At 38.6% G+C, this 26,308-nt stretch overlaps 3 protein-coding genes across 6 annotated transcripts; 1 reads left to right on the top strand and 2 right to left on the bottom strand.

The window, feature by feature from the left end:
- Nucleotides 1–50: 50 nt before the first annotated feature.
- Nucleotides 51–8,197, top strand: LOC131335581 (exocyst complex component EXO84B). Its single transcript, XM_058371011.1, has 7 exons — nt 51–580; nt 1,581–1,678; nt 4,065–5,121; nt 6,094–6,609; nt 7,217–7,405; nt 7,499–7,635; nt 7,749–8,197. The coding sequence occupies exons 1-7, from the start codon at nt 413–415 to the stop codon at nt 7,909–7,911; spliced, it is 2,328 nt and encodes a 775-aa protein (XP_058226994.1). The 5' UTR covers nt 51–412; the 3' UTR covers nt 7,912–8,197.
- Nucleotides 7,900–25,953, bottom strand: LOC131335579 (glutamate receptor 2.7-like). Of its 4 annotated transcripts, none has more exons than XR_009202559.1 (6): nt 25,463–25,953; nt 23,152–24,488; nt 22,753–23,065; nt 21,942–22,351; nt 20,965–21,588; nt 7,900–8,592 (listed from the first exon to the last, which is right to left on the bottom strand). XR_009202559.1 is itself a non-coding variant. In XM_058371007.1 (6 exons), the coding sequence occupies exons 1-6, from the start codon at nt 25,746–25,748 to the stop codon at nt 8,666–8,668; spliced, it is 2,889 nt and encodes a 962-aa protein (XP_058226990.1). In that variant the 5' UTR covers nt 25,749–25,953; the 3' UTR covers nt 8,651–8,665. The 4 variants fall into 4 exon arrangements, 3 of the variants coding, with proteins under 3 accessions (XP_058226990.1, XP_058226992.1, XP_058226989.1); XM_058371007.1 differs by lacking the exon at nt 7,900–8,592 and adding an exon at nt 8,651–8,835 and having other exon boundaries at nt 21,216–21,588; XM_058371009.1 differs by lacking the exon at nt 7,900–8,592 and adding an exon at nt 24,603–24,642 and having other exon boundaries at nt 20,878–21,588; nt 25,463–25,570.
- LOC131335582 (glutamate receptor 2.8-like) lies at nt 9,455–10,715 on the bottom strand. Its single transcript, XM_058371012.1, has 2 exons — nt 10,334–10,715; nt 9,455–9,940 (listed from the first exon to the last, which is right to left on the bottom strand). Exons 1-2 carry the CDS (start codon nt 10,551–10,553, stop codon nt 9,489–9,491), a joined length of 672 nt encoding a protein of 223 aa, XP_058226995.1. The 5' UTR covers nt 10,554–10,715; the 3' UTR covers nt 9,455–9,488.
- Nucleotides 25,954–26,308: the final 355 nt, after the last annotated feature.

The raw sequence follows: 26,308 nt of genomic DNA, 5'->3' as shown, positions 1-26,308 counted from the left end.
AATGGACGGAAGGAGTACTACTTTCCTAAAGGTTAGTGTCAAAAACATTTGTGTCAACTCTGAGAAAAGCAGATAGAGACGAGACGAGGTGGTGTCGAGTTGGCGAGCCACCAAACTGTGACCTCTTTCTTTGTCGCCAACAAAACTACGGTAGCGTAGGGATCGCAGGTGTTACTTCCGCCAGCCATGGCGGAGCGCCAATCATCGATCACCAAATTATCGCGCTCCTTTACTCACCCTTAGATTCGATCTGTTTCTCTCTCTCTCTCTCTCTCTCTCTCTCTCTCTCTTCACGCGCTTCTAAACCGATTCCTCTCCTTGCGATTCGGTTTTGCCAAATCAAGCCCTAAATTTCGGTCGATTTTTTGTGATCTGATCTGAGCTGAGGAAAACTAACCGTGCACACAGTTGGATGGCTACGGCGAAGTCGACTCGGTCAAGGGGACTGACTGGCACGCCAGCTAAGGTCAATCCCAAGGACTCCGGCGCCAAGCTCGAGGACAATCTCAACGTTTTCAAGTCCGATAATTTCGACGCCGATGGCTATGTCCAGTCCAAGTGCAACTCCTTGAACGAGAAGGTCGTGATTTCTCTTTACCTTTTCCCCTTTTTTTTCGCCGTGCGAATTTGTTGAGTTTTATCTTTTGCTAAAAGAATTCGTGGATTTGTCATGTTATTTCCCCCCTGATTATGATAGCAATTGTTCTAAGCTCGACTGATTATTTTTCACTAGTTTAATTAATTAGTGAACGCTATAACCTTTGAATCGTGTTATTGAAATTAAAATATTTATAAGCAGACCTTACTTGATTGTATAATGTAATTCATGGCCTAAGAGGCAGATAATTTGAAGAATGATGGCACGGTGACCATAATTATACACCACATTTGAGGGGGACATTGGGTAATATGATTGGTTCCATGTAGGACACCACATGAGATGGTACCTTAAATATAGTCAACATAGCGTTACTCTGATGTGAAAGTTGGAGTCGTGTGAGGCACCATATATTCGTGACACATAGGGCTGGAAAAGATTGTTATCCCATGTGCATTCCATTTTTCAGACTATAAATAACATATTCGTAATAATTGTTGCTGTTTCCATTTAGAAGTGCTATTTTTCACAAAATTATTTTTAGCAGTTAATAAAATGTGGTAGTCTTATCTTTTGGTCAAGAGTTGAAGCCACTGGTTTGACAAAAAAAAAAAAAAAATCGTTGCATGTACCATTGCACAAGAGCATAGTGCCCTTGTTGATAATGCACATGATGTTAGTGATATGAATTCCAAAAAAATGGTGGTTCCACCTGACAACAAAAGTGGCTGTTAAAGGTTATTCACCTTTGTCAACCCACCCTATGTTGTATGAGTACATATCCTCCAAAATGAAGTGCAAACTTCACCATGCAAATGAAGCAAATGCAATATCTACTATTTGAATCACAACTTTGTGTTGGCTAATGGGAGAAACAAAGATACTTGGGAATATAGACAATGCATAAATTATCTCTACCATCTTAACGTATTGGGAGGAAGTGTTGTTTGATTGCAGTATTATTACTGTCATTGACTTACAGGAGATAAGGCAATTATGCTCAAATCTTCTGGATTTGAAGAAAGCTTCAGCTGAGGAAATGCGTAGAAGTGTCTATGCTAACTATACAGCCTTCATACGGTGAGTCTTCTGCAAGGGTAATGTACAACTCATCAGTGTACCCAAAGCATCTGCTCTGAGGCTTTTTCATGACATCATGCTGACACATTTTAATGTTATTATTGGCTTGTGGATTTACTTTCAACCACTCATTGCAAAGGCTTATCACCTATAGCTTCCAGAATTTACTTTGGAGTTCGCACAAGACCTAATCGTTCTTGTCAGCACGTAACTGTCTTTAACAAAGCAAAAGCGGTGGATGGAACGTTATTGGTAACATTAAGTATTTACATTCTTCACATCCACTTTATATAATAAAAAGATAAATCTCCCATTTTATAATGATTTCTTTGGTCTGGAGCTTTATACTGACTGAAGATAATCTCCAAGGTGACCATCCGCACCGCACGGTGTGTCAGGGTCTTTTAGGTGGTCACATCATACACTTCTTCCCTCAAAACAAGAGAAAAAAGAAAAAGAAAAGTTAAGAAAGAGGACACAAAGGTATATGATGAAAATTCCAAAGAAGGCACCTACCAACTCTACGTGTCAGTATCTGGTGCTATGTCTCTCGCAATCTCGATGCCCTACCATTTCATGGGATTGGAGAATGTGGTAGTTCGATTTGATAAAGGCTGCTTTTCACTTGTGTAGCTGGTTTCCTTACTTTTCCAACTTGGCTTTTTCACGTTACCAGCGAACAACAAATAGTTATGCCCAAACGAGGAAGAGTATGGCAATAATTCCTAAAACTATAATTTATGACCCTTGTCCAAAGGTTATGCTACTCGGTACTCCTTATCTCCCAAAATTATTAATTGAACCATGTATATTACTTATTCATGTATGGGTAATTTATGCCCGCCCTTCCATGGTTATTCAGCTTTGTATAGTGTTTATAGGTTAGTATCAAAATTGAAAGAAGCTGTTGTAATTTTTTATTTTCACTTTTGTGATCAGGAAAATAAATATTACCGTGAAAGAAGAATAGTACAAGATGGTTGGTGGGCAACAAGTCCTCGAAATGGAAATACAAAGGCAAATAGTACCTCCAATTGCATGTCACACACCACCCTCCAATCCTTAGAACCATGAATGCGTATGCTTAGAATAACGTAACCACGACCCAAAAAGAAGACAAATAACAGATTCTGTTCCATAAAGAGCCAACATCGTTTGTCTTATCCTTGAAAAGCCTATCATTATGCTTCAACCAAAAACCTTAAAAAGTAGAACAAAAAACACAATACACTTTTGCGTTCTTGTTCAGTGCCAACCAAAATTGAATCAGCAAAGCTCGGCATCAATATATACTTAAGCAATATGTCCACCAACAAATCTTGACAACAAGAAGTACCAGCGTGTTCTTGATCAGTGATCACACATAAAATTGCACTATTGGTTTGGTCTTTCAGTACAACATTCGTGAGTCTGCTTGCTCCAACTGTGAAGTTTGTTATGCAAAGTGAAACGTTTGAATTCTGCAGTTGGATAAACAGCCAGTTTATGCACACAGACAACAACTAAAAAGATTGCATTTTTATAACCTGCATACAAAACCGATTATGACAACAGCAAAAAAGCGTACACCAAGGAGCTGTAATTTCAAAACTCGGTTTTGCTTCTGATAAGCCGTCCATGAAGAGAAAGAACTCCTTGGTTTATCCACCATAACAGGCGAAGAACCTCCAAAACAACAACAACTCAACTCAGTCTCATAAAATTCGAACTTACAACTGACAAAACGCAACAGAGTTAGATATGCCATATTTGTGTGTCTATATATTTATAAGGGTAAAGGAATGCATGGGAAATGTCATCTAGGTTTTGCTTGGTGGACTTGTCAAAATAAAACAAGTACTGAAGTACCCGTGTCATACACTTAAAACATGTATTATTGTCATTCCTCATTTGCATTGTTGCCCTTGAAAAAACAACATTTTACACTTAAAGTTAGAAATGTACAAGTGTATCTGTTTATGCCGTGTCGGATTAGCCTTTGATTAAAGGTTTGAAGGGTCTAACCTCAAGATACGTTCTTGCATCCAACTTTTGTGTTCGGATTCCTGTAACATAGCTGGAGGGTGCAATTATTGTAATTGTCTCCACATTTATCATTACAATCATCCACATCTTTATAAAGCTGAGAGGGATCTAAAAGACAAAATTTGTCCTCCTTTCCTTGTGAAAGTGGGTTTCTGTCGTTAAAAATCCGCCTTTTCAACTTCTTTTGGTGTGAAAAGTAAATTTTTTACGAGACTCCTTATGCCATAGGTTTTCTCTGTATTTTGACCAGTTTTCTTGCGGTATGTTTTTACTGCTATACCAGTGTTTTTATGATCTTACATTGATATTGACTGGGTATCCAATGCAAGCTTGGATTTTAAACCTTTTCTTTTTTCAACAGCACATCAAAAGAGATATCAGATTTAGAGGGGGAGCTTTCGTCAATCAGAAATCTGCTATCTACTCAGGCCACTTTAATTCATGGTCTAGCTGAGGGAGTTCAAATTGATTCATTATCCCTTACCATTCCTGATGGGTCTACTGGAAATGGATTATCTACTTATGAAGACAAAGAACCTTCAGACCTTGAGAAACGGTTAACAGAGTTCCCTGATCTCCTTGACGTTTTGTTAGCTGAGAGGAGGGTGGAGGAAGCTTTGGAAACTTTCGATGAAGGAGAATGTGTAGTTTCTGAAGCAAAAGAAAAGAAGACATTAATTCCAACTGTACTTTTGTCACTACAGACTGCTATTACTGAACGTAGGCAAAAATTAGCTGATCAGCTTGCTGAAGCTGCTTGTCAACCTTCTACCCGTGGCAATGAGCTTCGTGCAGCTATTTCAGCTCTTAAAAAGCTTGGGGATGGCCCCCGTGCGCATAGTCTGCTTCTCAATGCACATTACCAAAGATATCAATATAACATGCAGAGTCTTCGTCCATCAAGCACCTCATATGGAGGGGCGTATACCGCAGCTCTCTCACAGCTAGTGTTCTCTGCCATTTCTCAAGCTGCTAGTGATTCTTTGGCTATCTTTGGTAAGGAGCGAGCTTACACTTCTGAGCTTGTAATGTGGGCTACAAAGCAAACCGAGGCTTTTGCACTCCTTGTGAAAAGACATGCATTAGCTTCTTCTGCAGCCGCTGGAGGTTTAAGGGCTGCAGCAGAGTGTGTGCAAATAGCTTTAGGTCATTGTTCCTTGCTGGAAGCTCGTGGCTTGGCACTTTGTCCTGTGCTGCTGAAGCTCTTTAGACCTAGTGTTGAACAAGCATTAGATGCCAATTTAAAGCGCATTGAAGAGAGTACTGCTGCCCTGGCTGCCGCTGATGATTGGGAACTTGCATATTCTCCAGCTGTTACGCGTCAATCTGGCAGATCTTCAACTACATCTCTTGCTTCTACCACTACATATCAGCACAAACTTTCTAGTAGTGCTCATCGGTTCAACCTGATGGTTCAGGTGAATAATTAGGTTGTGCTATAATTAGCAATTCCTTCCTTTTATGTAACTAAGGTTTTCCTTACGCAAACGGGTGCTGGCAGCCTATCATACCATATCCATGTGAACCAAATACTCCTAGTGCATTGTTTGGTGAAAACTTAGGAGGATCTCCAAGTAGCATAGCCACTTGCAGTATGGAGCCAGTTTTTTATTCAGATCGGTCAAGCCTCCAACACACTTGACAAGGTGCAATTAAGACCACAAACAGTGTGGGACAGGTCATGTAGTTTCCGAAATACATTATTAATTGGTTTTATCAGCACTTCTTCTATTGGTTCTACCTAGACACGTGAAAGTAGATTCTTTTGTTTTTTTTTAATTTTAGTTTTGAGCGTTAGATTTTCCTTAGTAGTATCGAAAACTTAAACGAATTTGATTTAGAGTGTCAAGCCACCAACGCTCTTGAAAAGGTGTTGATGAACACCACAAACAGTGTGGTCACAGCCCACATTTCCAAAATGTTGTGCTAAACTTTGTTGTGCTAAACAGTGTGTTGATTAACACCACAAACTTTGTTGTTCCCTTCACTTCTACTGTGGGTTCTACCCGGATACATGATAATAGTTTCTTTTGGTTTCTTCGTTTAAGTTTTGATGTTCTATTTCCTCTAGATGATCTTTTAGATGGAATTTGGATTCCCCACCTGTTCTTGTTACTTCAGTATGCTGTTTAGTTGGTCTTCACTGGCACTTGTTCCCCTGGGAAGTGGTTATCTATTTTTGTGCTTTGAGTGTTTGTGGTTGACGGGTCGTCGATATGGTGTCCTATTTGAGTTTTTGGACTATCTGATAATGTTTTACTGATGGCTTTTGTTTTAAGAAAAGCAAAGTACTTGAATTTTGATGGAGTCTGCTTGTATGATGTTAGCTCTTGTGACGTTCTGATCTACACCCCTTATTCAGTTTGCTGATACTTCAACTGCGTTCTTAGGATTTCTTTGAGGATGTGGGACCACTTCTTAGTATGCAATTGGGAGGTAAATCTTTGGAAGGTTTGTTCCAGATATTTAGTTCATACGTTAACATGCTCATAAAAGCATTACCTGGCTCCATGGAAGAAGAAGCAAACTATGAAGGTTCTGGAAACAAAATTGTTCGAATGGCTGAGACCGAGTCCCAACAAATTGCATTGCTTGCAAATGCCTCCTTATTGGCAGATGATCTTTTACCACGTGCAGCCATGAAGCTCGCCCCAGTTAATCAGTCTAATTACAACGATGACCTTCGCAGAAGGCCTGCAGATAGGCAAAACCGTTATCCTGAGCAAAGGGAATGGAAGAGACGTCTTGTGAGCTCGGTTGATAGATTGAAGGATAGCTTTTGCAGACAACATGCTCTCGATCTTATTTTCACCGAGGATGGTGATAGTTATCTTAGTGCAGACATGTACATAAATATGGATGGAAATGCTGATGAAATGGAATGGTTGCCTTCTCCAATATTCCAGGTATTTACAAGTTTGTATGTTTTGTTATAATGGCTTTCACTGGAATTTTTTTATCTTTTGATTCATGTACCATGTCTTACTTGCACAAGTTTTCAGTTATTTGCGCACTGGATCTCATTATAGAATGTTTTATGCACTTTTTGCATTTGCATGTCTCTCTTGCTTGCATGTGTCAATACTCTTACCTTCTATTTCTATAGGTCGCTGTTAGGCGTGATAGTAGCTTGAGATCTCAGCATCTCCCTATGGTAAAGGTTGGTTCACTTTTTGCGGGTTGGTAGTTGGCTACCATATATAGTAGCTGATACATCATCTCATGCTTGTCCCTGTGACCTTTTATTTGTTCAATTCCTAGAGTCTTGCGTTAGAAGACTCGATACAGAACCCTCTGTGACAATCTTAAGTAGCTGGGACGAAGGCTTGTGAATTCAAATTGATTAAGTTTCTTTATGAATAATGATTGATGTGACATTTATCGTGAACCATTTTCTTTAATTTTTTGGTGATTTAAAATAACTTCCTGGTCACTTCTTTTTTTACTTGGTAGTCTTTTTGGTTTAAAGTTCTTACCCTTTTTTTTTCCTTGCCAATGTGTATCTTTATTCAGGACCTTTATACTAAACTTAACAGAGTTGCTAGCATAGCATCAGAAATGTTTGTCGGTAGGGAAAGATTCGCAACATTGTTATTGATGAGACTTACAGAAACTGTCATCTTATGGCTTTCTGAAGATCAAACTTTTTGGGAAGATATTGAGGAAGGACCAAGGCCTTTAGGTCCTCTTGGTCTTCAACAGGTTTGGAAAATTGATAACCTAAATATTCACAGGTGCTCTATGTTACATGAATTGTGGATCTCAGTTTTTGTTTACCCATTGATTCTTGTGCAGTTCTATTTGGATATGAAGTTTGTTGTCTGCTTTGCTTCCCAAGGGCGTTACTTATCTCGGAATTTGCACCGAGTTGTCAATGATATCATATCTAAAGCAATGGCAGCATTTTCTGCAACAGGGATGGATCCAAACAGGTACAGAACCATTGTTTCTTACGTGTTTGTATAGGTACCTCTTCTTGTAGGTGCCCATTATGCATGACATGAGCGCTCCTGAGGCTAATAGCTAATGATATTGTACTTTGCAGTGTACTTCCGGAAGATGACTGGTTTACTGATGTTTGCCAAGATGCAATGGAGAGATTGAGTGGAAAATCTAAAGTTGCCAATGGGGATCGGGACCTTAGCAGTCCAACGGCTTCTGTCTCAGCACAATCAATTTCTTCCAACAGATCTCATGGGAGTTCGTAATGCACAAGTGTTTCCCCGTGTAAAATAGACAACATCAACTGTCCCTCATGGATTCACCAGCAGTCCTTGTATTCATAGGCTTCCTTTTTTGCTTCTTTTTTTTCCCTTATTCCTTTTAATTTTCCGTGATTTCATTTAATACATGATTCTACCATTCTATCTCTTGGTGTTTGTATTGTCATAAGATTAGGAATTCTTTTTGATATTCCTGTTGTGAGAGCATTTTACTGTGTAATGTAGATTGAGCATCTCTTGGCCTTGAATCCAAATTGGTTATATTCTTTGACGACTCCTGTTGCAAGAGTGTTGAGCGTGTGCAGTGTTGAATACATTCATTTAATCCTTTGCTCCCGACTCCAACTTTGTTCTCTTCATCCAGCATCACATATTGCATTTAGGTCACCACGAAGGAAACACATGTAAAAAGCATCGCGTATGGGAAAGTCTTTTTCTACGCTTAAAATGGATGTATTGCGTGTGGGAAAGTCTTGCATTTCGTTACATTGAATGTCTTTTCCTATGCTTCTACCGATTTGAAGCTTAAAATGGATGGTTTGTCAACTCGCTCGAAAGAATTATAAGGAATTGTTCGACATGAAGGTGTATATATAAAAGAAAGGATTTGGTGGTGCACCATATCATGAAATTAGACGAGTAAATACCTCCCAACTAACTGGATACCTACAGTCCACATCTTGCCCAAGTTGTACAAGACGAAAAATTAGGATGGTAACGTTTCTAGCAATTCATATGATCATCTTTCTTCATTACCTTCTACAATTTTTGTAGTTTCAAGGATTAGGGTACTGGTTTCTGTTGAAGAAAGCCTTTCATCATGCGAGAAAATCCTTTCAACAAGCTGAGAATCACTTGTTGCTGGACTTTGTGGACAATCAGTTGTTGCTACTGCAGGCACTGCCATACCTTCGTTTGTGGGGGGGTTTTCTCTTGGATGCATCAGGTGAATTGTCTTTTTCTTCATCGAAAGTTTTAGCCATTGATTTTAGCTTTTGCCTGATTGACGAGTCATTAGAGGCTAAGGTGTTCCAGTTCTCGTATAGGAAGAGTAACACGAAGAAGATGAGAGCAGAAAGGGAAGCTGCGCTGGCCACTATGAAAAGACCCTTAAATTTAGTGAGCGTGAGGCTGTCGGAGGTGACTATGGCACCATCTTGCTCCGCACAAGTAGCTCCTTCCCCCAACCATTTTTCTTCGATTCTTGTCATTACATCTTGCCCTGTTACATTTAAGATTGCTTTTGATACTTCAGGTACTAGGGGAAATCCCTTTGGGAATGCCTGCAAGTAGATTCACACATAACATGTTTTAGAGGATAATATAGAGCTGGCGGCCTGGCAATATGATATTGCATGCATAACGCTTTTTAAATACTAGAACTTTGATGTACAAATCCGAATGGTATGGACTTCTGAGCTGCTTTCATGCCAAAATATAACATCCACCATTGTTAACAATATAGAAACGGCTTTAATTTTGTGTTTTGAATCATTTTCAAAAAAAGATCTCAAAAAAAAAAAATCGTTTTCAAAACTCCGCAGGGTATATTTGATGCTGCCCTAGTTGACTGGCAGAGAGAGAGAGAGAGAGAGAGTCACAAATCCCAAGCCTGCAGTATTGTAGATAGGTCCTACCATGGTGTACTTAGCACAGTATTTTGGATTGGAAAGGAAGAGCTTTATATAAGAGAGCTCCTCGAAAATCGCAGCAACTCCTCCATTCTTACTTCCTTTGGAAAGGGCTTCATCATACTGTTCCAACGTGCTATAATTCTTCAACTTGGAGGTATCAAATGCCTTATTCTTCAGTAGCCCCTCGACAAAAGAACCCTGCTGGTAGCCAACATACTCTTTACTCTGTATAAGGTCTCTTATATCTGTAACAGAAGGCTTTAGCTTTTGCACTGTCAACATTGATGTTAAGCTCGCAGTATAACTCGATGTGTGTACCAACACCACGAAAACCCACACGATTACAACAAATCTAGATAAGTTGCTGATCAACTTCTCCTCTACGAATCAAACAAAAAACCAAGTTCCTTTTTGAGTGAGGAAATTTTGTCAACAAATACGATGATGATGTTTGCAGTGTTACTAATTAATGCATTAAATGAGAATAAGCATGTTGTTTTCATCAAACTTTGAGAAGATTCAGACTTCAGAAAGAGAACTCAAAAGAGAGAAGACATATGAAACTAAACATCCTCCTGATTATCTGTTTGCAATGGAGCATGTTTTAAATAGCGGTATCAAGACACAAATCTTTATCGATACGAATAGTGAAACGGGCCGGTCGAAAGGGGTTTTATATGCAGGGCCATAAAGGCATCTTGGGACTCACAAATTTGATATTCTGGCTGTTGATGTACTTTTAATATGGCGGGAGATGGTGATGATGGACTTACTGTGGGCAAAAACAAGTGTGGAGAAGGAGAACCAAAATATCATTCCAACTTGCTTGCCTGGAGGGCCATGGAATTCTTCGTTTACACGATGCTCAGCAACCCAAACCACGAATCTAGTGAAGACGAAGAAAAACCCCGTTGTTAACCATAAATCCATTTTTAGGGGTTTCATGAAAATCCATGCATTCTTCCTGTCATCATCTTCGAATGGAATGATCATTGCCACACCGGACTCCGTGTATGGCAATGTAAAATCAACAAACCTAGATCTGTTTGATAGAATGGTTACATCACCCACAACAGCATCGTAATTTTGGGGATGGACACGAAAATTTAGCTACTTAAAAAAGAGATAACAAAATTTAAAACATTTCAAATTCAAGTTGCAAATTTGATTACCCCAAGAAAGATCTCATACACAAGATCATTGTTACTTCCAGCGCTCTTGCCATCATGAGTTTCGAAGGGAAGAAACTCGTAGGGGACAACATATGGCAAATAATGGTCCATGACTTCTTTCACCAGGCCATATGATAGCTCTAAGATCATCTTTGTTGGTCGAGTAATTCTTACTACTGGGCAAGCTCAGATTTTTTGATATGCCATATTTTCGTGTCCAAAATCCAATTTCCCTGTCCCCTTTTCCAATTACATTGACTATTTGATGATGGTTGTAACTGTCCATTAAGTAGATGGAATTTACCACTCAAGCCATTGAATTCAATGTTCTGGAGTGATTGAAGGAGCCTTGGTCCCATTTCTGAGATTCCAATAGCTGCTAAATATGTCAAGTTCTCTTTAGCAACTGGTTTTTTGAACTTTGATGCACCAATACGAGATCTTCCTACTGCCATTGCTAACGCTGTGGCGCTATCATATGCCCATAGCCCAAACACATTCATTTCAAATATATCCACGTCTGGATTCTCTTGACGATATCTCTTTCTCCATCTCACTTTGAAGTTTTCAAGCTGATTTGTTTTTGGAACATAAGGTTTCACACCTATCACCCATTGCATAGAATTTATAACTATAGGATCCATATAATCCAAGAGAGATGTAAGCCCAACCGTAATAATCCAGGCATATCCCTCGTTCATCATTTCAGCTTGTTTCATTTTTGTGAAAAAGCGAGAAATGGTGACATATGCACCACGAAAACCCTAGTTTGCATTGTCATGAGCTTGTAGAGTTCTTGAAGGATATGATCATCTGAGGCTGAAAGAGACAAAAGAGACAAAACACTCTGATACCTAACTTGAGTACTGATCCCTAGGAAAGAATTAGTTAAAAAAGGCACTATGCCCCTCTCATAGTTGGTGTCTTCATAAATCAACACTACTTCCCTCCAACCGAAGGCCTGAACTATAGTGGTAGGGATTCAACTTGAGAAGAGCCATTCTGTGCCCCTCAAATGAAGTATGGGTTGTCTGTGGGTGAGAGAGAAGGACTCATCGCTTGAGAAATGAATGGAACTTGCGTTTTGTTCCCAATGTCAATCACAAATTCTGCTTTCGAGGATCTTTGTGGACCTATTATTGTATGTACTTGGACATTTTCCAGCAAGTCTATGGCTGCAAATAGAAGTTCAATAGAGGTGAGATCCCTATAGTTGATTGAACTCCTATAAACCATATCAGGCAGGCAGCATTTCACAGCATAAGTAACCGACGACTAGGAGAAAGAGAATGGGAGTTAATTGTTTTTGAACATGAGATTTCCATGATAAGAGGAAATTAAGGAACCATGGGCACCTGGATGAGAAAGAGAAACCTCACTCAACCATTCATTATTCTTGTCTAAATTGTTTTTCTCAACAGCTTAAAAATATTGAAGTAGATGAATGTGAATTCAATATTCATACTATGCCGAATGTTTTATTGTTAGGAAGATCGATCATCAGGTAAGAGTATCTAAGACAGTAGAAGTGGGCTATGAATACGCTAAATTATGACCGCAACCACAAGCAGGGGAATAAGTAGGAAAATAGATTTAACCAAAGTGATTGTCAGATGGCTAATCTCAAGATGAGATTTACGAAATTTTCAAAATAGAAACCCTATATAAGTATACATATATGTATGTGATCATCACCAGTTCGAATAAGGATGTATGACATCTATCTATGATAAATAGTACTCACACGCAAGGGAGCATAAAAAAAAGAACAAGAAGAGATATAGCCAACCACAGTATTCACAACTACTTTCGGATCAGTGTGAAGTAATTCTTCCTTATCACCTAATGATCTGCATTGCAGGTACGGGAACCCTCCCGGGGGGGTTGGTTTTCTCCCACCAGTTTATGCGTGTGAGAGTTTGAAGTGTGAGACATGAGTTGTATTTTGAAATTGGAGAGTGAGTTTGCCTCTCACTCACCAAATTGTTAAAGCCAAAATCAATTTATATTGATTTTGTCAATCCCCAAAAGTTAACAATTTGGAGAGTGGCAAAATCAACTGATTTTGACACTTCCCAATTAACAATTTGGAGAATAACAAAATCACTCCCCTTAGAATTTTGTGTTGAGTTTTAGGTAAAATATGTACTTGCCCTTAAATTATTCCAAATTTTTTTACAACATCCTTGCCCATTCAACTATCATACCGTTTCATACTAAGGACAATCCGTCCCTCCCATCCAAATCATGGTGGAAAAGTTAACATCTCTCTCTAACTAAGTTAGTCGTAGGCTATTAATGTCTTTTAACTTGCCATATACGTATACTATGTATCATCTTCTTCTTTTATCTCACAATCTGGTCTACTATGTTCGTCGATCTCTCTCTCTCTCTGACTCAGTCACAAAGCAGTCTGAACAAATAAATTCGACGGAAACCCAAATTTCCAAACATGCCCATGAACAGCCTCGCCGAGTTTTAAATCATAAATCAAAGTACAACCTTTGACTATATATCGACCCAAATGTATAACTCGTGGGACATATTTGCTCTCTAATCAGTACAGTAATAGACCTCGAAATGGGTACGAAGAGCAATGAACAAAACCTCTGATCATGGCATTGTGCACAAACCCATTTGGGTTTTCCATCTGGGTAATGGCCAAGACTAACGAAATGTGGAACATGAGCTGCTGATGAATTGGTTGGACAAGAAGTTGTCTTAGTTTGCACTGGCCTTGACCATGCCTGCGTAGGCTGATTCCAGCTGCTGATGAATTGTGAGATAGAAGAAGATGATGATAGAAGGTTAAAGACATTAATAGCCTTCAACTAACCCAACTAGAGAGAGGTGTTAATTTTTCCGTACATGGTTTGGATAGGAGGGTCGGATTGTTCTTCGCATGTAATAGTTTGGTAATTAAAGGGGCAAGAGTGTTCAATTGATAGTTGAAAGGGAAAGTAAAAATTTTCGGAATAGTTTAAGGGACAACTACATATTTTACCCTTGAGTTTTGGCTATTAAAATGAGTAGTGTTTGAGTTGTGTCTGGAATAAATTTAATTCTCTCTATACCCATCAATATCCACTTATTCTAATTTTTTACTAGTATTTCCACTTTACTAAACGACTGCGACTGTTCGGTTACTGGAGTTAAAATTGCGGCTCACCTTCGTCATTTGATCTGGTGGTGGTAATAATGGGACTTCAAAAATATTTGTCAGGCAAGAATATTGTTCCAGTGTTCCTTAACTTAAAGAAAAAAACAACCTACCCAAAGAATATTGCCTCCATATTAATAAAAATTATGAATTTCTAATCAATAGACAATATTTGTTTATTATTGGGCACAACAATTTCTTTTATGGAGTATATTTTAAAAAGAACAGTGGCTTTTATCTACTAGTAGTAGATAGAGGGAAAATGCGAAATTAGACTGAGTGGATATATCAAATTATCAATTTGGAAGTTTAAGGACTCAATAGTTTAATTGATAAGACTGAGAACAAATTAGATAAAAGTTGAGGGGATTAGAATGAATTTAACCTGGATCATTTACTATCTTGTGAAATCTTCTGAAATTCACATCCATACCAAAATATAACTTGTTAGTTTTCCCCCCTTTCAAGCCTTTTTTAATCTGAAATATACTTGGTTTAAAAACTTAAGGAGCTTATCTACTTCAATTTGGGTATCTATCTGAGTTGGTCTCGAAATATTTTCCTTCAATTTCACTCGAGTTCAACTCCAGTCGAACTCCTAACGTAGCTTATCGCGCTGATCTCATATTACGTGTATTCAAACTTGATTTCCAACCAACGAGTCGAGATTGAATATCTCGGTTAAATCATTTTATTTTGGCAACATGTTCTAGTGATCCGCACTAAAACTAAAAGTAATAAAGTATGAACATTTTTAAGGCCCTTGAGGGTTTTGACATTTTCATTCCATTCCAACTCATGTTATTCTCTCATACCAAACGCGGCCTAATTAAACTCTTTCTTCAAGGGGTTTAATATCTCGTACGAACTTAAAATCTCCATAAACTTTGGTGCATCAGGATACACAGGATGCCTGCCTATTCCATCATATATATTCTACAACTCAAGCTAGTAGCTAGTAAATAAATGTCATTAATCCTTGATATGTGATGCCATTTTGTGCCATTATCAAATAATTGGGAAACAAATTTCGACAAAAATGTGAAATCAATTGTAAGTGCAGAATTATGACCAAAAATATGTTTAAGTGCAGAATATCGGGACAAAGTAAATAATTAATTAACATACTAGCATATGTTTCCTCCCGAACATCATCCTTGGAATCCCTTTTGTGAAGTACAATCCTCGTTGTACTGTGATTTTGATTTAATGCATAGTAATCTTCATTGGCCATAGATATGCAAGTTTGGCTAACCTTTCCAACCATATTATGGGCATCAAGAATCACCCCGACATCAACTTCTATTAAGCCACAGTCATTTTTACCAGATATTGGCACAACATAAAAGCTTATAATGAAGAGTACTAGTAACACAAGCAGCTGGGAACAGTGTCTTCGACACTCCTGCATGCCTAGGAGGGAGAGAGAGAGAGAGAGAGAGTACAATATTATTAGGGAATTGATATTCGCGCTCCAAGATTTACTGCAGGCGCTCCACCTTTTTGTTTTTACACTGTGATGTTGCCAGCAACATCACAGTGTAAAAACAAAATATACACTGATGTTGCCAGCAACATCACAGTATAAAAACAAAAATGTGGAGCGCCTGCAGCAAATCTTAGAGCGCGAAAATCAGTTCCCTATTATTAAGTTTTTGCTCTTGTCAGAACTTTTTGGAGAGAGGAATGATTGTTAACGTTGTTTCATCTCCTTTTAATGTGTGCATAAAATGAAATTCTGATTACTGTACCTAGTGCATTTTAGTCTACAACTAATCTTCTTTTTTTTGGTTGGTAAGATAAGATATTATTGTCAAGTTTCAAAGGTGGTCAACATATAAAAACATGAGAAAAGGAATATCAGAGAAGATGTGAGAATCTCAATTTGTAAAAGGATTACTAATTGTGTATTTTGTCCAACTTAGCTAGGAAAATTGGAGAGGAACGTTGGAAGCTACAAATTAAGAAGTACCCCCATGCATAACGAGGAAATTCAATACAGAAATATACAAGAGAGTACTTCTCATCTATAATAGAAAAGTATAAAGTGCTAGCTTGTCTTTAGAAAGAAGAGAAATTGCTAGGTAAATGCTCGCAGTTGAGAGCCAAATGGTCGGAAGTTTCTCTATTCAATTCTTGTCAGTCATTCTTGTCGCTGGATTAATTTCCTGTAGTTGTCGATCGTAACATCTTGAGTTTGAAATGTGAGGTGTTGACAGCCTAGTCTCATCTATTAGTGTACTTTTGGCAGGGTTTCATTTTTCCAGCAATCTCAACTGATTTTTGTGAGCTCTGGTGGTGTTTGTGGTGGAAATGTTGCCTGATTGCTGTGCTATTAGCTTGAATTGTCTCCAGAATTTGACCTCTCTCATTAGTGCATGTATTGGGTTCTGGAGGTTGTAGCGTGATCTGAAATATTGGGCTGTGGGTTTAGTGGGAGTTGGTTTGCTTCACATTACTCAAGTTTTGATTTTCTCGTTGCTGAATTTTATGTGACAATGATCTGGGTGGTTCATTGTTTTGTGAAAACTAGAAGGGCTTCATGATATTGTTGGGCTTTCAGTTTTCATGCAATTTCAGCTGATTCTTGTGTTCTATGTTGTTGTTTGTGGTGCAAATGTTGCCTGAATATTGCTGTGATTGTTTTGCTATCAGTTTGATTCATTTCAGAAATCTCAAGGAAGTCCCTACTTTTGTCAAACGCAGTAGGAGGAAACTAACTCTTAAAAGTGATGTGCTGTCATAAGATTAGGAATTCTTTTTGATATTCCTGTTGTGAGAACATTTTACTTTGTGTAATGTTGATTGATCATCTCTAGGCCTTGAATCAAAATTGGTTATATTCTTTGACGACTCCTGTTGCAAGAGCGTTTGACCGTGTGCAGTGTTGAATACATTCATTTAATCCGTTGCTCCCAATTCCAAGTTTGTTCTCTTCATCCAACATCACATATTGCATTTAAGTCACCATGAAGGAAACACAAGTAAAAAGCATCGCGTATGGGAAAGTCTTTTCCTACGCTTAAAATGGATGTATTGCGTATGAGAAAGTCTTGCATTTCGTTACATTGAATGTCAATGGATGGTTTGTTGTAACATCCTGAATTTTGAGAACGTTAAATAGACAATCTTATTGGAAATCTAGATAGATTCTGGCTCATTATTGCTGCATAACTCCCTCAAGAGTACATTTATAAGACAAGGGAGGGAAAACTAGGGTTCCTATCTACAGCTCCGTCTACTTCTCCATCCTAGCCAGCTCCTCGGCTCCGAAAGCCTCCAAGTTGTACAGCTCACCCTGGTCATCTACAAAGTCTGACACATTATACCAGCGTCGCCACCAGTATAATATGTCAGGGTCACCAAAGGTAACACCATGAGCTACGAGAGCTTAGCAGAGTAATCCAATACCCGCTAACCCATAAATTACAAATAACAGGTCATAGTAGTAGTACTAGCTCATGATCTTCAAATAGCACATGCATAATCGACAAGCAATGACACATCCACATTCCCTAACTAACGTTGGTGTCTGTGTTATTTGTGTTTCTCCTACGTGACTCATCGTAGACGGTGTCTTATTTTCACTTTTACCAAAAAGTATTTTTTTACACACCCAACCTCGGTTCCGTTGTCCCGGGCTCCCGAGTATCCTCATAATGGTTTCGCAATTTTGGGCTCTCATTGACACACAAAATTTAGTATTGGCTCCTCTCAACGGATAACCAAGTCACACATCACACAATGGGTTACCACGTCCGGCCACATTGCGATTTTCAAAATCTATACACACAATGGGCTACCAAGTCTGGCCACATTGCGGTTTTCAAAATCCAGGTTTTCAAAATCCATACACACAATGGGCTACCAAATCCATCCATATTGCAGTTTTCAAAATCCTTACACACAATGGGCTACTAAGTCCGGTCACATTACGATTTTCAAAATCCATACACACAATGAGCTACCAAGTCCGGCCACATTGCGGTTTTCAAAATCCTTACACCCAATGAGCTACCAAGTCTGGCGGTTTTCAAAATTCATACACACAATGGGCTATCAAGTCCGGCCACATTGCAGTTTTCAAAATCCATACACACAATGGGCTACCAAGTCCATCCATTTTGCGGTTTTCAAAATCTTTATACACAATGGGCTATTAAGTCCGGCCACATTGCGATTTTCAAAATTCATACACATAATGGGCTACCAAGTCCGGCCACATTACAATTTTCAAAATTTTTACACACAATGGGCTACCAAGTCTGGCGGTTTTCAAAATCCATGCAGACAATGGGCTACCAAATCCTGCTACATTGCGGTTTTCAAAATCTTTACATACAATGGGCTACCAAGTCCGGCTACATTGCAATTTTAAAAATCCATACACACAATGGGCTAGCAAGTTCGGCCACATTGCGGTTTTCAAAAATATTTGCAAAATCATTTTTACACACCCAACCTCGGTTCCGCTGTCCCGGGCTCCCAAATATCCTTACAATGGTTCCGCTGTTCCGGGCTCCCATTGGCACACAAAAATTTGCATTGGCTACTTTCCGCAGATAACCAAGCCATATTACCAATGAGACTACCACGTCCGGCCCCATTGACAATCTACACAATGGGCTACCAAGTCCGGCCACATTGCGGTTTTCGCAAAGCATTTTCTTTTTCAAAACACACATTTTCATTAACCACACCCTAGGTGTCATGTTTCTACTTTCTCAATTTTTGTGTCTCATTTTCATGCAAAGACCCTGCGGCAAGACTTTCACGTAAATACATTATATATGGTGTCTTGTAAACGTGCATCATTTAATCAAAATCTTGAAACTAAACACGCAAGATCATCCAACTCTATATCACCTTGTCATGCATATACTATTCTAAGTTCACGAATCATATGCAATCACGTATCACACAACATAAAACATAGTGTCACATGGACGGACACCTTTGGAGTGAGAAACCACTTATGCTTTATCATACATCAAGACAAGCAATCTTAACAATCATATATACATGTTCATAACCATTCCAAAACTCAAAGTAATTATACTACCAATCAAACTTCTACTTTAGCTTAACATGCATTTCCAATTACAAAAAATATAATTATAATTTTCTTAGATATAGTGAGTAGAGGTATTCTACTGTTCTTCTTGGTGGTGGGTACGGCTATGAAAAAAGTAAGTGCGTCGGCTATCAAGTGGAGTGGCCTCCTGCGGAAAGCTTACAGTAGCTTCAAAAGAGAAATGATAGAACTTTCTTCTTCTCTCGTAACTAATTCTTGACTAATCTACTAAACTTTTTGGATCGAGTGGTGGTTTAGTGGCGGCCTTGGATGAGTCTCTTGAAGAACTCAAGAACACCAAGAACAAAGAACAAACTCAAGAATTCTAGAGAGAGAAGTTGAAGGGTTTGAGGTCTGTGTTTGCTATTTATAGCAAAAACTTGGCTTCCTCTCTCTCCTCATGGCCGTCCATCTCCCTCTCTCCCTTCTCTCATTTTTTTGTTCCATTGTATTGTCCAATCAAGCCTGTCAAGCATGCCAAAACCTTATCAATCCATCCTAGGTGTAAGACTATGTGATCATGGAGATTTCCTAAGGCTTTTAAGTAAATCCTAGGTGATTATAACCTAGGTTGCAAGTCTTACAAGTCTAAAGATGCTAAAATAAGTAGTCTTCCATGTTTAGTCAATCCTAGGTCTAGATTGTGTGTATAATCTAGGATGATTAAGGGCTAGATTTTATGTTTAAAGTGGCCTAATGAAGGGTTGTAAAGTGATGCTAGGCTTGAGTGCAAGATTGTGTAAGTGAGGTAGCTTGTAGAGTATGCCAAAACACATGCACACACTCACACAATCTCTCTCTCTCTCTCTCTAGTACTTATAAGTATATACATGTATATATATAACTATGTATATATGGGTCTAAGTAGACATTCTAAGTCAATGGTTAAGACTTTCCTAGAAAGTCTATATATATGTATATAGGTATGATTATGGTAGGCTTATATATATTTGTACATCTAGGAAAATCTAGGAAAGTGATCTTGGAGGGTAATTAGGTTCAAGGCTATTGTTCTTAGGCTTGCATGCATGAACATCTACAAAAAAAAGTCTAGGAAAGTTATCCTTGAAAAGTAATTAGGTTCAAGTCTAATATTTCTAGGCTTGCATGCATGACAAGTCTAGGTCATGATGAAGGGTTCTATTGATTTGTCTGGTCAAATCTATGTACTCATTGAATTATGGCAAGTCTTATTTCTATTACTTAAAGGATAAAAATTATCCTACGAACTATTATCCAATGGGTAAAGAGGTAATGATGAGAAAAGATATTCTTGGAAGTAGAAATGATGAGTAGTAAAGTCTTGAAATGGCTAGTTATGAAGGTATAATGATTTTCTAGTCTAAGGTTGAAAAGGTTCAACTAGGGTGTAGAAAGGTTCATAAGGATCAAGGGTGGGTGAAAAGGTTCATCCAGGGTTAGGAATGGTTCATGTGGTTCAAGGATGGTTTGGAAGGAATATCTCTTTGAAAGTGACCTTTTAATGGAGAGAAAGAACAATGCACTTTCTAGGAAAGTGATTTGATTAAAAAAACATAATGATGGGCTTGAGTGTCATGAGTGGGGAAAATGACAAGTCAATGGAAAGTGAAATGATTAAAGGGTTGGCTTTGGCTTTTGAAAATGACTTATCAATGCAAAAGAATGAATAAGGCTTCAAAGTAGCCTTTCTAGGAAACACTAGAGTTTAAAAAGGTTTGGAAGGTTCAAAAATGGTTAGGGAGGTTTAACTAGGCTTAGAATCCAACGTGTTTGGCTAACTAATTGGTTGGAATCAAATTATCCGAGGAAAGGTGGTATTCCTAGCCAAGAATTTTAAAAATTCAAATATTTAACGAAATTTTTACTTACCAAAAATCAGGGTCGTTACATTTGTCAACTCGCTCGAAAGAGTTATAAGGAATTGTTCGACATGAAGGTATATATATAAAAGAAAGGATTTGGTGGTGCACCATATCATGAGATTAGACGTGTAAATACTCCCAACTAACTGGATACCTACAGTCTATACATCTTGCTCGAGTTGTACAAGAAAACAAATTAGGATGGTCACGTTTCTAGCAATTCATATGATCATCTTTCTTCACTACTTTCTACAATTTCTATAGTTTCATGAATTTGGGTATTGGTTTCTGTTGTAGAAAGCCCTTCATCGTGTGAGAAAATCCATTCAGCAAGCTGAGAATCACTTGTTGCTGGACTTTGTGGACAATTAGCTGTTGCTGTTGCTGTTGCAGGCATTGCTATACCTTCGCCTGTGGCGGGGTTTCTCTTGGATGCATAAGATGAATTGTCTTTTTCTTCATTGAAAGTTTTAGCTATTGCTATAAGCTTTTCCCTTATTGACGAGTCATGAGAGGCTAAGGTGTCCCAATTCTCGTATATGAAGATTGACAAGAATAAGATGAGAGCAGAAAATGAAGCTACGGCGGCCACTATGAAAAGACCCTTGAAACTATCGAGCGTGAGACTGTCGGAGATGACCTTGGCACCATCTTGCTCTGCACAAGTAGCTCCTTCCCCCAACCATTTTTTTCTGATTCTTGTCATTACATCTTGCCCTGTTACATTTAAGACTGCTCTTGATACGTCAAGTACTAGGGGAGATCCCTTTGTGAATGCCTGCAAGTGGATCCACACATTACATGTTTTAGTGGTAATATAGAGCTGGCGGCCTGACAATATGATATTGCATGCATAACGCTATTTAAATAGAACGTTGATGTTTAAATTCCAATGGGGGGGAGGGGGGGACTTCCATGCTGCTTTCATTTCAAACTATAACATCCACCATTGTTAACAATCTAGAAAAAGGCTTTTATTCTGTGTTTTGAATTGTTTTGAAAACTCTGCAGGGTATATTTGATGCTGCCTAGTCAACTAGCACGGAGAGAGAGAGAGAGAGAGAGAGAGAGAGAGAGAGAGAGAGAGAGAGAGAGAGAGAGAGAGAGAGAGAGAGAGAGAGAGAGACTCACAAATCCCAAGCCTGCAGAATTGTAGATAGGTCCTACCATGGTGTACTTAGCGCAGTGTTTGGGATTGGAAAGGAAGAGCTTTATATAAGGGAGCTCCTCGAAAATCGCAGCAACTCCTCCATTCTTACTTCCTTTGAAAAGGGCTTCATCATATTGTTCCAACGTGCTATAATTCTTCAACTTGGAGGTATCAAATGCATTCTTCAGTAGCCCCTCGACAAAAGAACCGTTTGGGTAGCCAACATACTCCTTACGCTGTATGAGGTCTCTTATATCTGTGATAGAAGGCTTTAGCTTTTGCACTGTCAATATTGATGTTAAACTCGCAGTATAACTCGATGTGAGTACTAGAACCACGAAAACCCACACGATTACAACAAATCTAGATAAGTTGCTGATCAACTTCTCCTCTGCGAATCAAACAAAAAACCAAGTTCCTTGTTATGTGCGGAAATTTTGTCAACAAATACTATGATGATGTTTGCAGTGCTATTCAATAATGCATTAAGCATGTAAAATGAGAATAAGAATGTTGTTTTCATCAAACTTTGAGAAGATTCAGACTTTAGAAAGAGAACTGAAAAGAGGGAAGACATATGAAACTAAACATTCTTCTGATTATCTGTTCGCAATGGAGCATGTTTTAAATTGTGGTATCAGGACATAAATCTTTATCGATACGAATTGTGAATCGGACCGGTTGAGCGGGGTTTTATATGTAGGGCCAATAGGTATCTTGGGACTCATAAATTTGATATTCTGGATGTTTATGTACTTTTAATATGGCTCAAGATGGTGATGATGGACTTACTGTGGGCAAAAACAAGCGTAGAGAAGGAGAACCAAAAAATCATTCCCACTTGCTTGCCTGGTGGGCCACGGAATTCTTCGTTTACACGATGCTCAACAACCCAAACCACAAATCCAGTGAAGACGAAGAAAAACCCCGTTGTGCACCACAAATCCATTTTTAGGGGTTTCATGAAAATCCATGCATTCTTCCTGTCATCATCATCGAATGGAACGATCATTGCCACACCAGACTCTGTGTATGGCATTGTAAAATCAACAAACCTAGTTCTGTTTGATATAATGGTTACATCACCCGCAATAGCATCGTACTTCTGGAGATGGACACAAAACTTTAGCTACTTAAAAAAGAGAGAACAAAAATTAGAACATTTCAAATTCAAGTTGCAAATTTGATTACCCCAAGAAAGATCTGATACACCAGATCATCATAACTTCCAGCTTTCTTGCCATCAGGAGTTTCGAAGGGAATAAACTCGTAGGGGACAGCATATGGCAAATAATGGTCCATGACTTCTTCGAATACATCTATGCAGAGACCAGAGGCAATCACAGCATTAGTCTGAGGATCCCTTCTCACCGAGACAAATTCCTTAAATACACCATCGACAGGAACCCCAACCCTCAACTTTGCTTCACCTGTCGGCATCTCCCAACCTTTAGGCACAACATTTGATTCACCAGGCCATATGATAGCTCCAAGATCATCTTTGTTGGTCGAGTAACTCTTACTCCTGCGCAAGCTCAGATGTTTTGATATGCCGTATTTTTTAGTCCAAAATCCAATTTTCCTGTCCCCTTTCCCAATTACATTGACTATTTGAAAGGATGAGGGTTGTAACTGTCCATTAAGTAGATGGAATTTACCACTCAAGCCATTGAATTCAATGTTCTTGAGTGATTGAAGGAGCCTTGGTCCCATCTCTGAGATTCCAATTGCTGCTAAATCTGTCAAGTTCTCTTTAGCAACTGGTTTCTTGAACTTTGATACACCAATACCAGATCTCCCTACTGCCATTGCTAAAGCTGTGGCACTATCATATGCCCATAGCCCGAACACATTCATTTCAAATATATCCACGTCTGGATTCTCCTGACGAAATCTCTTTCTCCATCTCACTTTGAAGTTTTCAAGCTGACTGGTTTTTGGAACATAAGGTTTCACACCTATCACCCCTTGCATAAAATTTATAATTGTAGGATCCATATTATCCAAGAGAGATGTAAGCCCATCTGTAATAATCCAGACATATCCCTTGTTCATCATTTTAGCTTGTTTCACTTTTGTGAAAAAGCGAGAAGCGAGAAATGGTAACATATGCACCACAAAAACCCTGGTTTGCATTGTCTTGAGCTTGTAGAGTTCTTGAAGGATATGATCATCTGAGGCTGAAAGAGACAAAACACTCCGATGTTTGATTTGTGTATTGATCCCTTGGAAAGAATCAGTTAAAAAGCGCACTACACCCCTCCCATAGTCGGTGTCTTCATAAATCAACACTACCTCCCTCCAACCGAAGGCCTGAACTATAGCGGTAAGGGATTCAACCTGAGAAAAGCCATTTTGTGCCCCTCGAATGAAGTACGGGTTGTCCGCAGGTGAGAGAGAAGGACTCGTCGCTTGAGAAATGATAGGAACTTGCGTTTTGCTCCCAATGTCAATCACAAATTCTGCTTGAGAGGATCTTTGTGGACCTAGTATTGCCTGTACTTGGACATTTTTCAGCAAGTCTATGGCTGCAAATGGAAGTTCAATAGAGGTGAGATCCCTATAGTTAATTAAACTCCTATAAACCATATCAGGCAAGTAGCCGACGACTAGCATAAAGAAAATGGTAAATCGTTTTTGACCTTGTGATTTCCCTGATAAGAGGAAAGGAACCATGTTCACCTGGATGAGAAAGAGAAACCTGACTCAACCAGTCATTATTCTTGTCTAATTTTTTTTTTTCTCAACTGCTTAAAAATATTAAAGTAGATGAATGTGAATTAATACTATATATGCCGCATGTGTTATTGTTAGGCAGATCAGGTAAGCGTAAGACAGTAGAAGTGGCCTATGATGAATACGCTAAATTTTGACCACAACCACAACCAGGGGAAAAGTACGAAAAAAGATTAAACCAAAGTGACTGTTAGATGGCTAATCTCAACACGAGGTTTACGAAATTCTCAAAAAAAGACAGAGAAATTGCATATAAGTATATTTGGATGTAGAACATCTATCTATGATAAATAGTCACACGCAAAGGAGCATAAAAAAGAACAAGAAGATATAAAGCCAACCACAATATTCACAACTTTCAGATCAGTGGAGAGTAATTCTTCCTTATTACCTCATGATCTACAGGTTTAATATTTATTCTTGAATCCTCAAGGCAAGGTTTTAATTTTACAATCCCAAGCTCCAATGCAAATTGGATTTTTGTTTGCATGATCGACGATGGCCAACAATTGCATAAAAGCTAAACATTTAACAATGAGAAGAAGGAAGCTATATATATGTGCAGTCAATGAAAGCCTGATGCAATCCAACTTATTATTCAATTTATTTCTATTTTGCATTAATCCATTGATTAAAACCTATCGTGGCCTTAAACTTTTCAAACTGATATCCACTTAGTCTAAGTTTTGATTTCCAGTTTACTAAACAAGATGTTTAAGGGCAGAAGTATCGGGACAAAGTAAATACTCCTAATTAATTAACGTACCAGCAGATGCTGCCTCCACAACGTCACCCTTGGAATCCCTTTTGTGAAGTACAATCCTCGTTGTACTGTGATTTTGATTTAATGCATAGAAATCTTCAAGGGCCATAGATATGCAAGTCTGGCTAACCTTTCCAACCATATGATCATCCGCATGAAGAATCACCCCGACATCAACTTCTATTAAGCCATTGCCATTTTTACCCATTATTGGCACAACATAAAGGCTTATAATGAAGAGTACTAGTAACACAAGCAGCTGGGAACAATATTTTCGATGCTCCTGCATGCCTACGAGAGAGAGAGAGAGAGAGAGAGAGAGAGAGAGAGAAGAGAGAGAGAGATTACAATACTATTAAGTTTTTGCTCGTGTCAGAACTTTTTGGAGAGTGGAATGATTGTTAACGTTGTTTCATGTCCTTTTAATGTGTGCATAAAATGAAAATTTGATTATAGAGACATAATGTTCATTTCACATTTTGGTGGACTTCGTCAGGCTTTACCTAGTGCATTTTAGTCAAGGTTGTATGGCCATGTCTAACATTGACCCGTTGATGCAGTAATTAGGAGTGATATGCTTTTCATAGGTGATAACACTATGGGGAGAGGTCGACCGAAATTGATATTAGAAGTGGTAGTGCTCAAGGATTTAGGTTCACTTGATATTACGGAACACAAAGCCCTCGACAGAGCTAAATGAAAAATATGGATTCATGTAGCCGACTCTAATTGATTGGGACTTAAGGCTTGGTTTGGTATTTTATAACTCAACATGTTAGAACAAACTTATTTGCATTGATCCCTATTAATTTTGAAGGATAATTCACATCCTTCTTTAGAGACCGTAAA

This window comes from Rhododendron vialii, chromosome 8a (genome assembly GCF_030253575.1).
Source record: "Rhododendron vialii isolate Sample 1 chromosome 8a, ASM3025357v1".
NCBI classification, from domain to species: Eukaryota; Viridiplantae; Streptophyta; class Magnoliopsida; order Ericales; family Ericaceae; genus Rhododendron; species Rhododendron vialii.
The sequence above is the reverse complement of the archived record's forward strand: the minus strand, read 5'-3'. Positions and strand labels throughout refer to the sequence as shown.